The 13,239-nt window shown below is 42.9% G+C and overlaps 1 protein-coding gene across 6 annotated transcripts in view; it reads right to left on the bottom strand.

Moving 5' to 3' along the window:
* Positions 1–13,239, bottom strand: part of Myh10 (myosin heavy chain 10) — a 127,347-nt gene that overhangs the window by 95,283 nt on the left and 18,825 nt on the right. For all 6 annotated transcript variants that reach the window (XM_036198117.1, XM_036198120.1, XM_036198114.1 and 3 more), the window contains exon 3: positions 7,480–7,636. In XM_036198117.1, coding sequence (XP_036054010.1) covers positions 7,480–7,636 — 157 coding nt within the window. The remainder of the gene's footprint in view (positions 1–7,479; positions 7,637–13,239) is intronic.

Below are 13,239 nucleotides of genomic sequence, written 5' to 3'. Positions count from 1 at the left end.
CTCTAAAGAGAAGAGAACTACTGGTGAATGAGTTCAACTGCAGTATGCTAACTCAGGAAGCCAACACTCAAAAGGCTGGCCTGTAGATGATTGTGACATCCAGAAATTATAAATGACAGTGTGCAATCCTAGCACTCATCTCTCTTTGGCTATACTGAGGTATTGCTGAAAATATCAAATAATTCTTCTGAAGTCAATTTCTCCCCACCAATCCCTTCATTCTCTATACTCTTCCCACTTCTCAGCTTTCTTCATCATATTTACCATTATTTGTCTCTCCAATGACATAAAAGTCCAACAGTGTCTGTCACTAGAAGGGCTCCCCTACATCTACCTCATGCTTTGTAAGCTGAAGGGATCGCTCCTATTGTGCACTTCCAAATCTCAGAGGCCAGAGGTGGCTATACTACTGATAAAGAGTCATTGCCTGCTATAAAATCCTCCTTTTTTCGTATTTCATACACATTTATGTGTTTTATGGTGTATACAAGTGCTTTGCCTGCATGAACGCCTGCACATCAGAAGAGGGCATCAGATCCATTACAGAAGGTTGTAAGCCAACATGTGGTTGTTGGGAATCAAACTCAGGACCTCTGGAAGAGCAGAGCAGCCAGTGCTCTTAACCGCTGAGCCATCCCTCCTGCCCCTCTTTTTTCCTTATTTTTGCTTTGAACTGTACTTGTAACAGGTACTTCCTTTTTGTATGCTAAGGGTTGAGGTGTCTGCCCATCCTCATTTTGAGATATTCTTCTTAGAATAGGTGTGTATTTGTTGTTAGGCTGTCTCCTATTGTTGGGACCGAAATACTTGGTGTCATAGGTTTTGACTCCCTGAATGTCTTGCCTCTAATTCTCCTGATGTAGGAAACTCGAATTCAATTTCTCGGGTTATTTAAAGTTCCAAGAGCTATTTCTGAAGTGCAGCAATTATTTTCTTAAGGTGCACACACTCTTAATAGGAGGGAAGGGTATAGGTGCCTGTCATACTAGGCAACATGGCACCTGCCACAGAAGAGCATCCTCTAAGTCACCACTGATTAGCCCAATGATGGGTGGTGTCTAGGATTTGTCAGGAGTGACTGAGGTTATCCTCCATTCAAAACAAACATGGCATCCATCACTTAAAAATACAACCAATGAGAGAAGCAAGGGAATTCCTACTAGAGATGATTCTGCAGCGAGCAGTCTAAACTCCCTCAGAGAACAGGAGTAGCAAGGCCTTTAATGTAAGACTCTCTAAAACTCTTCAGGCCTTGTGATTTAGACATGAAGGTGGACTGTTCTCATTTCCCAAGCCGTTCAGTACCCCCCAAGGGCATTGCTCTGGTTAAGCTTGTTATGGGACAACTGGATTTCTGTTAATGATGCTATAGCCTTATTCTGGTGGATCTCTTGGGAACCCTTCTAACTTCTAGTTTATGGTATATTCACAGTCAGCCAGTTTTACCTCCTAGTTAAACGCAGAGTCTTTTTATACATTTCCCTTTGTGTAGTCCACTTTACTGCTATGCTTTTGAGGAAAGCTTTTTTACTGTGAATGAAACACAGAATAGCTCACAGGCCCACAAATGGTCATAAAGTATCTTTTGTCTTTCTTGCTATGTAAAATGCCTAACTCTGCTATAAATTTTTGTTGACTAGCATTTCTTAATGTGACTTTTGCCCCAACTCTTCCTTTAAAAAAAAATTATGTGCCTTGTTGTTTTGTCTGTACCTGACTGTGTGAGAGTGTCAGATCTCCTGGAACTCTAGTTACAGTTACAGACAATTCTGAGCCGTCATGTGGGTGCTGGGAATTGAACCTGTGTCCTCTGAAGAGCAGCCAGTGCTCTCAAGCGCTGAGCTGTCTCTCCAGCCCATCTCTTCCGGTTTTCTTTTCTATGATGCTGTGCTGCAGTCAAGAATCAACAATACACTTCCTGATGTCCTCTCTCATCAAAGCCCATACAAATACACGCCTAGAGTGAAATAATAAGAACTCACTCCACACACTCCCACAACAGCCAAACCATTGGGAAATCTTTTAAGCATTAATATTGGTCTCATTAAACATGGTCAGAGAATGTGACCCGTCACTTCTTCTTGTAGGACTGAGGTTTTTATTGGTGGCCTGCTTCAGAATTTGTTCCAAGTTTGCAAACGTGCTTCTTGATTGACAGAGAGCTCTTTTTCAATCCCTGCTTGCTAAACTGTTCAGTTCCATCTTTTATACTCTTTAACCCTACTTAACGCTAAATTCTGAGAAGCATGTGGCATCTCCCTCTAGGATCTCGGTTCCCATTTTCTCGTTATCTGTCTCTCTGGATGATCATGGCACACATTTCTGCACGCCATCTTCACTCCTTCCTTCACGCTTTCAAACACAGCCTTGTTCTCACATTCCTTGAGAAGGCAGAGAATTTTCGAGTTTCTACCATGGACCGCAGCAACCTGCCTAACCACAGATAATGCTTCAAAAATCTGACAGTGAAAAGAAGGAGAAAAGATGATACATAATTCTTTTACTTTTTAAGTAAGGGGAAATGATTAGACGTCTAGTGCTCTCGGGAAGCTGTCTAAAGCAAGGCAGCAGACAGAGTGACTCTCAAGACAACTGGCACTGTGAGATTCCTGGAGAGAGATGAAGGGACAGGCAGGACCAGCCTTGGACAGCAACAGGCACAACAGCACATGGTGTGTCCATCTAGATGGGGAATCTGGGACAGTTCTCTGGTGACTTCTAAATTCTCCAAATGAGAAATAAGTTGCTGTATGGAAAGCCAAGGAACACATAGGAGCCAGAGGTCTGAAGCACACAGGGACCCAGTCATTAACAGAGAGTGTCAATCATCTCTCTCCAGGCAGAGAGGGCAAGCTGTGCTAAGGGTAGAGTCATTTCAGTCATGAATTTGCAGCAAGATCAATCTGATCACTTGTATGACCATAACTCCAGGAGCATCAGCACCCCAACGAAGAATGCCAAGAGGCACAAATAGCCTCATTCATCCAGCATAAGAATTCTGACAAACAGGTACAACAGAATAAAAGGACAAAGGAGCTAGGGTATGAGAAGACTGCAGAAATGAGAACATGAAGTCACTCTGAGCGACCACTACGCAGGGATCCACAGGAAGCAAGCACAGTTAGTCTTCCTGAGTGGAGCAACAATCTGGAAGTCCATTGCAACAGAATTTATGAGTATTAAAAAACCAGGTGATTCAACAAGATGTAAAAGCCTGCCACATAACCACAGAAATTGGTGGCACAGATGAAATGAAGCCTTTGGGTGGATATTTCATGAAAAACTATGTAGGTCCTAAAAGACTCACAGCAAAGCTTGAGGGAAAGAAAGCCCTTGGGGCAGGCAGTGGTCAGCGCCATGGAAGAATCAGGGGAACAGAGAAGATAGCTTCAAGGGCCGGAGGAAGGGTACAGCTTTCCCAAGGGGTAGATAGAGAAGGAAAAAATTAGCAGAGATAAAGGGCAGTTAAGTACACAATTCCCATCTTCTGGGACACAGAGTTTCAACTGTGGGGAAGCCTTCAGGGAGCACTCAAACGACATACTCAGGAGAAAGCCAGCAGTCAATTAAATCCTGGAAGAGAAATCAATGGACATTGAAGAGAACATCTGGGGAGGCTGGCATATCAGAGAGTGGGAGTTACCTGAGACAAAATAAAAAGGAAAGCAGGAAGCCATCCCAGGCCAGAGTGTGAGGCCAGCCTGGGCTCCATTAGACTACTGGGGAGGGGGAAGAGGGGTGAGGTGGGGAGTGCTGACACAGAGAATACTACAGGAAACAAAGTAGAACAAGATATTTTGGGTTTCATTCTAAGACTTCAAAAAAGCAGTACGCTCTTAAATAGTTATGGTATACAAGAAGGAGGCCACTGAGGCCACCTTTCTGTGCAGCTAGATCAAGAGGTCCTGACAGGGAGCTTTCTGGAGTGGAAGGTGTCAGGAACAAAGGGAGAGGGGCCAGATAATGTGAGCCTGTGCAGAATCCAGGCTTGGGTGACCTAAAAGGGACACCCTACGTACACAGGGAGATCACTATACTACAGCCTTTGGTTTCTGAGTCGCAGTACTATAAATGAGGTCTGATACTAACTTAGCTTCCTTTCCATGAAGAAGATCCTCTGACCCTGGGCTGTCTGCCAAACTACGTAACCTCTGTTCAATGTCCTACCTGGAAGATTGGTCTTTTCTTTAGCTCGTGTGTGTGTGTGTGTGTGTGTGTGTGTGTGTGTGTGTGTGTGTGTGTGTTTCCCCAAACAATCGTTTCTAACGCAGGACTAAAAAAGGCTCCATGTCTCCACCTCTCACAGGTTCCATCCCTCCCTCCTTTTTTACATCTAGTTTTCAGACAGACTGCTTTATTCTCTCACTGTGTCAATATTGCTGTCCCAGCTTCTACTGAACATGTGATTATTTTTCTGCAGTCAAATTCATGCCCAATTGGGCAGTGTGGCAAATGTCTTTAATCCCAGCACTAGGGAGGCAGAGGCAGGAGGATCTCTGTGAGTTAGAGGCCAATCTGGTCTACAGAATGAGTTCCAAGGCAACCAGAGCTACAAAGAAACCTTGTCTCAAATAAACCAAAAACCAAAAACAACCAAAAAAACAAAACAAAACAAAAAAACCAAAAAGGCACACCCAAGAGTTTGCTTCTGCCCATTCATTCAACAAATATTTATTGAGCAACCAGTATGTGCAGATACACTCTGCATTTTACTGACATGGTATCCCTTGACGCCAAACCCAAGGAAAAAATAAGGTGTTTTAATAATTTATTTATTCCTTTAGTCATTCATTTATCTATCTGTCTGCTTTTTATATGTGTATAGGTGTTTTGCCTCCGTGTATGCTGTCACTCACAGTGTGTATGCAGTACCCATGGAGGTCAGAAGTGGGCGCCTGATCTCTTGCAATTGGAGCTACAGCCAGCTGTCCGTCACCTGTGGTGCTGGAATTCAACCTGGGTCTCTGGAACAGCAGTCAGCACTCTTAACCACTAAGCCATCTCTCCAGCTCTTATGTTTCTTAAAAAATAGAAACCTTTCAACATTTTTATCAGTAAATTTGAAGATGCAAAATGTGTGCCCAAGATAATTACACATGACATGAACTTGGAATGATATTTTACAGATGAAAGAAACAGAATTTTAAAAGATCTAGACAGGTTAAATGGGGAATTCACTCTAACATCAAAGGTGAGAGGAGCCCTATGCTCTAAAATACCCACATAGCCCCTCTCAAGCCTCTGTTCACATGGTAACTGAAGGCCTAAACTGGATGGACTGTGTGAGCTTTATCTGTCCCTCCTTCTTGTGGCCAGTAGTATATAAGCAGGAGCAAGAAGTTCCTCCCTCAGAGAATGGAATACAAAGGTAGTTTTCTGTATCAAGTTTAAAATTTTTATATGAGCAATGAATCCATTTAATGTAGATTAGAATGTTTCAAGCCATGTATTCCACAGCCATGTGTGGAAACTCAAGCCCATAATCCTAGCACTCTGGAGGACAAAGCAGGAAGATCGTGAGTTTGGAATCAGCCTGGGCTACAGAGACCCTAGCTCAAAATCAAAACAAAACAAAACAAAAAAACACCATGAAAAATGTCATGTTGCCCAGTTTTTAACCCTATCTCATACTTTTCAACAACCTACATGTTCTTGGTCAAATTATTTAATTTTTTTGTGCCTCAATGTAACAGAGATAAATATGAATAAATATCATAAATTTTCATAATACACATTATTATGTCTAGTTCATAGCAATTTTCAATGAACTGTCCATTCTAGCATTAGTAATGACAATGATATCACATGCTAGCAGACCACATCTTCCTCATATCTTTCTCTTGTCAAGCAGACTGGTAACCATTCACAGGACATAACATTTACTCTCGTAAGCTATTATAGTAATGATAGTATATTAGAGTCAGCTCTCCATTCAGCCAGGAAAAAGATTTAAAAGTTCTGTGTCTTTTCCTCAGATGTACTTAACTATCTCTGAGTCTCATGTCACCCACCAATTTTAAAGGCACACATCCTCCATCCTCACATAAATTGATAGAAATGTTGATAAGGACACACACCCCACTCTGGAACACATCTGATAAGCCCAGGCAACTGCATACATTTATTAGCAGCTCTAGTACAATTCAGCAAGGATCACACAGAGGACTATGGACTGGTGTAGGACATGTGTCTCAACTGATGAAATTGTTCAGTGTTTCTTTTTGCTAATAAGTCAAAACTAACATAGCAAATAGTCATCTTGTTTTTAAACTGACCTCATTCTATTAACAACAGTCTGTACTCCTTCCTGGTATGTACATTATGCTCAGAAGACTGCAACGAATTCAGAATCATGTACAGGAGAGCCCATCCCCAGCCTTCTGGAAACTTTCCTTTCCTATAGTAATCCAAGCAGCAGAGAGACAAGAACCGCAGCAGAAACAAGGGCTCACGGTCTTGGTTAGGGGGCACCCTTCCACTTCTTGTCTCATGAGGAACTGTATAGGTCAGACTTTCAGGAAAGAAAACCCTTCCTCCAATCACTGTGCAAAGTCAGGGTTCAAATGAAGAACCCAGCAAATCTATCAGATTCATTCTGATTCAGGAGCATTAATGTCAACCAGTCAACACATTTTTAAGACTTTTGTTGTCTTTATATGCATTTAAACTACAAGTAAGATTTCACAGTTCTCCCTCACTCAATGATGTATCCACCTTTCCTATTATTCTTGTTGGTTTTATATGTATTTATTTAGCAGTACTACAGACTGAACCCAGAGTCCTCTACATGCTAGGCAAGCAGGCTAACTACCCCTGAATTACACCTCCAGCCCATAGTTTTATTCTGAAACAGTGTCTCACTAAATTACCCAGGCAGGTCTTGAATTTAGGTTTTTCCTATGCATCTGGAATCATAGGCCTGCACTGCCCAGCTGGGTTTTATTTCATATTATTTAGCAGTGCTGGGGATGGATTGAACCCTAGGCTTCACCTATGCCAAGCGAATGTTCTACTACTGTACCACACCCTCCCCAGCCTTTCCTATTGATTTTTAAAGCTGAATACAATGGAGTAGTACTTGTACTAGTTTGTGGTAGAGATCAAACATATATTAAAAACTTGATGCTTTTTAATATTAAAAAGCACATGAAGCATTGCTATGAAGCAGCTTCCTGTGGTAAATAGCCTCATCTATTTTAATCTTAAAAGTTAATAACTTTTCAACAATAAACATTTCATTGATTGATTGATTGAGACAAGGTCTCACAGTGTAGCCCTGGCTGGCCTGGAGCTTGCTATGAGGACCAGACTGGCTTCAAACTCAGAAATGCACCTGCCTCTGCCTTCTCAATACTGCCATGCCTAGCCCACTTCTTTAATTTTTAAAGGAAAATTAAAACCTTTTATCGGTCAGATTGAGACATTAAAACCATTATCTAACACATTCAAAGTGTTTCTTATTCTTGTGTTTCCGTTTACCTTGAAGCATGCATCTGTAAGCAGACTCAGATATGGCATAGATGTGTGGTGGCATCTCGTGACGTTTCTTCCCTCTATACATTTCAATAATATTCTCAGAGTAAATGGGAAGGTTCTTGTAAGGATTTATGACTACACAGAAGAGTCCAGAGTAGGTCTAGAATAAAAACAAATACAGAGTTAAGAAACAGAAAACAGAAACAACACGGCACATAACAAGAGACCTTTGTTCCTCCAGGAACTCATCCCCCCACATCAAGTCATCTCACCAGGACAGCTTCCTACAAACCCCAAGGAGTTTTAACATAGCATTTACTTAAGGCACTGTTCTGAGGTCAATTCTGTAAATTACCCCATCTGAAAAATACATACACCATGGCTCATGACTTCATCAGAGTCCAAGGCCATATCATCGGTCTTTTCACATTTACTCTCTCATGCAAACACAAGTTAAGAAAAGCTTCTTAATGTAGTTTAGATTCCAAGTTACTTTCTTGAAGAAAATACCATTTGCTAAGTTTTAGTACAAGGCCAAAAAGAATATTCCCAACTTATCTGAAAAGTGAGTAAATATTCCTTAAAAAAATTCTTTGTAGATTTATTTAAGTCTATGTACATGAGTGTTTTGCCTGCAATCTGCATATGCCCCATGTGTGTGCCTGGTGCCCAGGGAGATCAGAAGAGGGCATGGATCTCTTGGAACTAGAGTTAAGATGGTTGTGAACAATCAGCTGGATGCTCAGAATCAAACCCAGGTCCTCTGGAGGAGCAGTAAGTGCTCTAAACCATGTTTCCCCACCCCACCCCCCAGTATTCCTTTTTCTCAAACATCTACATAAAGCAGGATTTCCTTCAAGTAACTTCACAACAAATCGGATACAGAAGCAGACACAATAATCCAACTCTTTGTTAAGACATTAAAGAGACTTACCAAAAAAAAAAAAAATAAAAGTTTTTACTCTGCAGCTCTTTTTGGTTTTGAAAAATATTTTTCAAAAACAAAATAACTGATATTAACTTTTTTTTTGGTTTTACAAGACAGGGTGTGTAATAGTCCTAGCTATCCTGGAACTCACTTTATAGACCAGGCTGGCCTCATTGAGATCCGCCTGCCTCTGCCTCCCAAGTGCCAGGGTTAAAGGTGTACACCACCACACCTGGCCTGATGTTGACTTTTTAGGGGTTTATTACTTTAAAGTGAGATAATAGCATTAAATTTTGTGTTTCTAGTATGGTATTGCATTGTCACCACAATCCAAATACTCCTCCACAAGTTTCATGAAGTTTTATGAAGGTTTAGAAGACTCCAGGAAAGATTGCTGACCAATATGGTAGTCATCTTTCAGAAATGACACTGGGGCTGGAGAGGCGGCTCAGCGGTCAAGAGCACTGGCTGCTCTTGCAGAGGACCTGGGTTCAGTTCCAAGTATCCACACAGTGGCTCATAACCACCTGCAACTCTAGTCCCAGAGGATCTGATACCCTCAATGACTTCCTCAGGCTTCAGGTCCACAAGTAGTATCCATATATACAAACAGACAAAATACTTACACACAAAATAATAGAACATTTTAGAAAAAACAATATGCATTTCAGAAAAGAAGAAATGACATGCTGGGCATGTATGACTTGGTTTTCAATCTTTTCACAGACTGACTTCTAAGAATAGTCTATAAAACTCACTATTAGAAAAGCAAAGACAAAGAGGCCAGCTTCCAGCTGTGCCAGGCCTCTGTGGGACTGCGGCATGTGGAATGGTCATCCCGCTGCATATAAGGCAGACTCTTATTTGGTTAGACCAATTAACCAACGAGGAGATGCTATAAAGTGCTGGAGTGGTTAAAAGTACTTGCTGCTCTTGGAAAGAGAAACTTTCTGTTCCCAGCACCACATGACAGCTCACAATCATTGTAACTCCAGTTCTGGGGATCCAACACCTTTTTCTGGCCTCCACAGTACCAGACAGACATGCATGTGGCGCACATACATACAACATACAACCAAAACACTCACACACATGAAGTAAAAATAATAAACCTTTTAAAGAAGATGGGGAGTGTCTGGAAGATAGGCGAGTTGGCTGGAGCTGTGCAGCCAGCTCCCCCAGGAAGGCTGAGGGGGGCTGTAATGAACAGCTGTGCCCTTAAGGGCTGAAACCTTCAGTGGTTGCTGCAGAAAGCCTTCTAGAGACCACTCTAGCTCGAGTGCTGCAGTTATTAATGCTAAAACAAGAGCGAAGCTCACCAAAGCAATCCAAGGGACCAGGGCCATCTCTGTCACTGTCTTCACAGCTGTCCTTGAGGCACCACAGCAGGGCTGTCAGGGGCAGCCTGCCTGGAGGGCGCTGATGTGGCCTTGGCTAATACCCTGCATCTGACTTGACAGATAGGAACCTGCCCCTTGTTTGCCTGAGGCTGGCTGGGTCTATGCTTGCATCCGACTACTGCTCAAGTCCTCAGACCCTGGACCTTGATTGCATATACGCGGGTGACCTTAGCTTGTGCCTGGCCTTCCCAGACCATCTTCTTGCACTTTCTCAAGTGAGTCTCTCAATTAACTAATTGGGTCTCGGATGACAAAACACAAGCACAAATAATAAAAACAGACTTCCCAGCAATGATGAAGCCCCCTGCACTATGGGGTGACTTCAGAATGGCTAGAACCATGGATTCCCAAAGCTGGAAAAGATTGATTATGAATATGACAAATGCTGAGACAGATATATTTAACCTAACTACACAAAGTATGCATGTATGGAAACATCATTGTGTTTTTAATGTGTCCATTACAAAATAAACTTAATTTTAAAATTATGTTAGTAAGGGTGAAACAAAGGAAGACTATTTCAATTGTTAATGTGTTTACATTATCTATAGTGATATAAGTCATAGCCACACACCAACCTCTCTTTAAACATATCATTTTTCATTCAAAAGTTAGGTCATAGCCTATCAAGACACTACAGCATCTACACTTCATGTTTTTAAGCGATAAAAATTATAGGATGGGAAACAAACAAACAAAAACTCTCAAAGTTAAAACACAAATTAAGAGTAATATTCCACAGTATGGATGGCACAGTAATGGATGGACATATTTAATCAGAACTAAGTCCAACATGCCTTAGGCAGTTTTCTGAGGACAAAGATGAGTAAGTCTCACAAATATGAATTAAGTCATCAAAAAGAAAACATTAAGGCACACGTGTGAAAACAGCAGGCCCAAACTACACAAGCCAGTCACACCATGAGGCAGCGAGTCAGGAAGAGCCAGGTAAACAGGTGTGTTGGCAATGGAGAGAGCTCTGGCCACAGCACCCAGTAGAGCCCCCGGCATCTGGTCCAGAGCCACGGAGCTAGACACAACAGCCCCAGACGGTCTTTGATGCTGTTCTCCCCTGAGAGGCCATGAGGTCCAAAGGAGGGTGAAGAACCCTAGTAAGACAGGGAAGGCTTACAGAGACAGGCTGAGAAGACAGTTTGTACGCTGGAATGTGAGAAAGGCTGAGAGTCACACTGAACAATTTAGACTCTGTCCTCCCAAGGTGACGAGGTGTCAGAGCTCAGGAGCCAAGGGTGACTGAGGCAAGAAGGACTTTAGACGAAGCCCAGATCTGGCAGCCATCTGGACTAGCGATCACAGCAGGAGGAAGAAGGAAGGCAGCAGAGAGGAGGCTGCGGCTGGGCAGTCCTGGAACAGCAGACAGCCTAGATGAGAGAGAGAGCAACCACCCAGACAGAGATAAGCCACGGAGAAGCTGGACACAGGCCTCCCAGACACACTGAGAAATGTGCAGGCACAGTGATGAAGGCCCAAGTCAAGGAGGAATGCAGTTCCTGAGCTTGAGAGACTGGAACAGTAACTGAGACAAGAGAAAGATAACGCGCTTTGTGGGGACGATACCATAGTCTCCTTTCAATGTGTTGAGACTGTGGCGTGGCAGACGAGCCAAGTGGGATGCTTAGTGAGCCGTTGGCCATATTGAATTGCCAGAGCCACAGGAAAGTCCTGAAGAACTGAGGAGGCCTGAGGGAAAAGTCTATGTAATAACCTGATTGTACATCTTACCTAAGAGAAGCATACAAAATTATTGGTACACACAAAAATTCGCAATTTGTGGGTATGTTTATATTGTATTATGCTTCCAGGCTCAGCCTGGTCTCAGCTGATCACTGCCTAGAATGCCATCCTCCCTGTATGCCACTACCGGAAATGTCTTGTAAGTGTCAGGCTAGTGTTTAAGAAAGCTGGGCTTTGCATATGCATTGTTTCAGAGGATCAAAAGACCAGAGAGTGAGGAACTGGAAGCAGGTGCAGAGGCCAATGCCAGGAAGCAGACACACAACAACAGTCTCTCATCAGGAACATCAGATCATCCTCCATCCTAACTGTAGCTCTCAGGAGGAAGCCGTGCAAAGGAAAGTCTATGCCGCGGATGAGGAGTGGGGTGGGGGGTGTCACATGTATATCAAAAAGCAAAGACATCTGGACAAACAGGAATGCGCTACATGATAAGGAAAAGACGGTCAGAGGATTTAGAGAAAGAAGGGTGTGGAAAGTCTAACAAATAAGCCACAAGAGAACCTCAGGGGGTGGGTTTACATCTGCAGAAAAACAGTCTCCACACAGCACCAGAAATGCAAAGGAAAAGAACCAGTGGCCAAGGCCACGAGACTAAAACTCACACTGCAGGAAAGTAAAAACATCATGGAGAGGAAGTGGGCACACCCCAGTACTCAGGAGGCTGAGGCAGGAGGACTGACTGCCAAGAGTGGGCGGCCAATCTGAACTATGCGGTGAGTTTCAGGCCAGTCTGAGCTCCACTGCGACTGTCAACCTGACTGGATTTTGAGTCACCTTTGAGCATGTCTGTGAAGGTGTTTCCTGACAGATTCAACTGAGGGAAGACGCTCCCCGACTGCAGCGGCACCATCCCATGGGCTGAGTTCTGAACGGAGTAAAAGAGCGAGCAGCATCACCTCCCTCTGCTTCCTTTCAGAGAACTCTAGCTTGCATCAAGCTGACTGAATGCCAGCCAGCACAGGCATTCAAGTCTTTTTATTTATTTATTTTATTTTATTGGGCAGGGAAGGTGTTTCAAAGCACATATGTGGAGGTCAGAGGACAACATTCAAGAGGTAGCCCTCTCCTTCCACCATTGGGTCCCAGGGATCAAACCATCAGGGTTGGTAGCAAGAACCTTTGCTGCTGAGCCATCTTGCCATTCTCTCAGAGTATACTTTTGTTGGCCAGTAATATTGTCTTGGATGTTAAAGTATGTAACTAATTAAAAGACAAAGTAGAGAATTCTAGTACAGAGTAGAAAATTATTCCAATAAAACCCAAAAGAAAATTCTAAAACTGAATAAGATGGTAACTAAAACAAAGAATTCAATTGAGATGCTGGCAGAACGCAGATACAACTGGAGAATTAGTTATGGACATTTTAATCAGAAGCAATCACCAGCCTGACCCTAGTAAATACAGCTGAGTGTGAAGAGGGTAACAGCCAGGAGGCCGAGCAAGGTGAGCCACACAAGGATGAAGGAGAGGGTGGAGCAGACGCAGATTCCAACAATAAACAGCCAGGCATTTCCCCAAAACCTGCAAAAGGTAGCAAGCCACAAATCTTCAGTACCACCAATGCTAAGCTGAATATACAAAAGGAGTGTTTACTAAGCACGTCATTGTAAAAGTGCTGAAATTCAAAGGTGAGAAACTTTTAGGGAAAGTTGGGAAGAACACACTCACCTGCAAAGG

Source organism: Onychomys torridus, chromosome 8, assembly GCF_903995425.1.
Source record: "Onychomys torridus chromosome 8, mOncTor1.1, whole genome shotgun sequence".
Lineage (NCBI taxonomy): Eukaryota > Metazoa > Chordata > Mammalia > Rodentia > Cricetidae > Onychomys > Onychomys torridus.
Note: the sequence above shows the minus strand (reverse complement) of the source record. Positions and strands in the feature narration are given on the sequence as shown.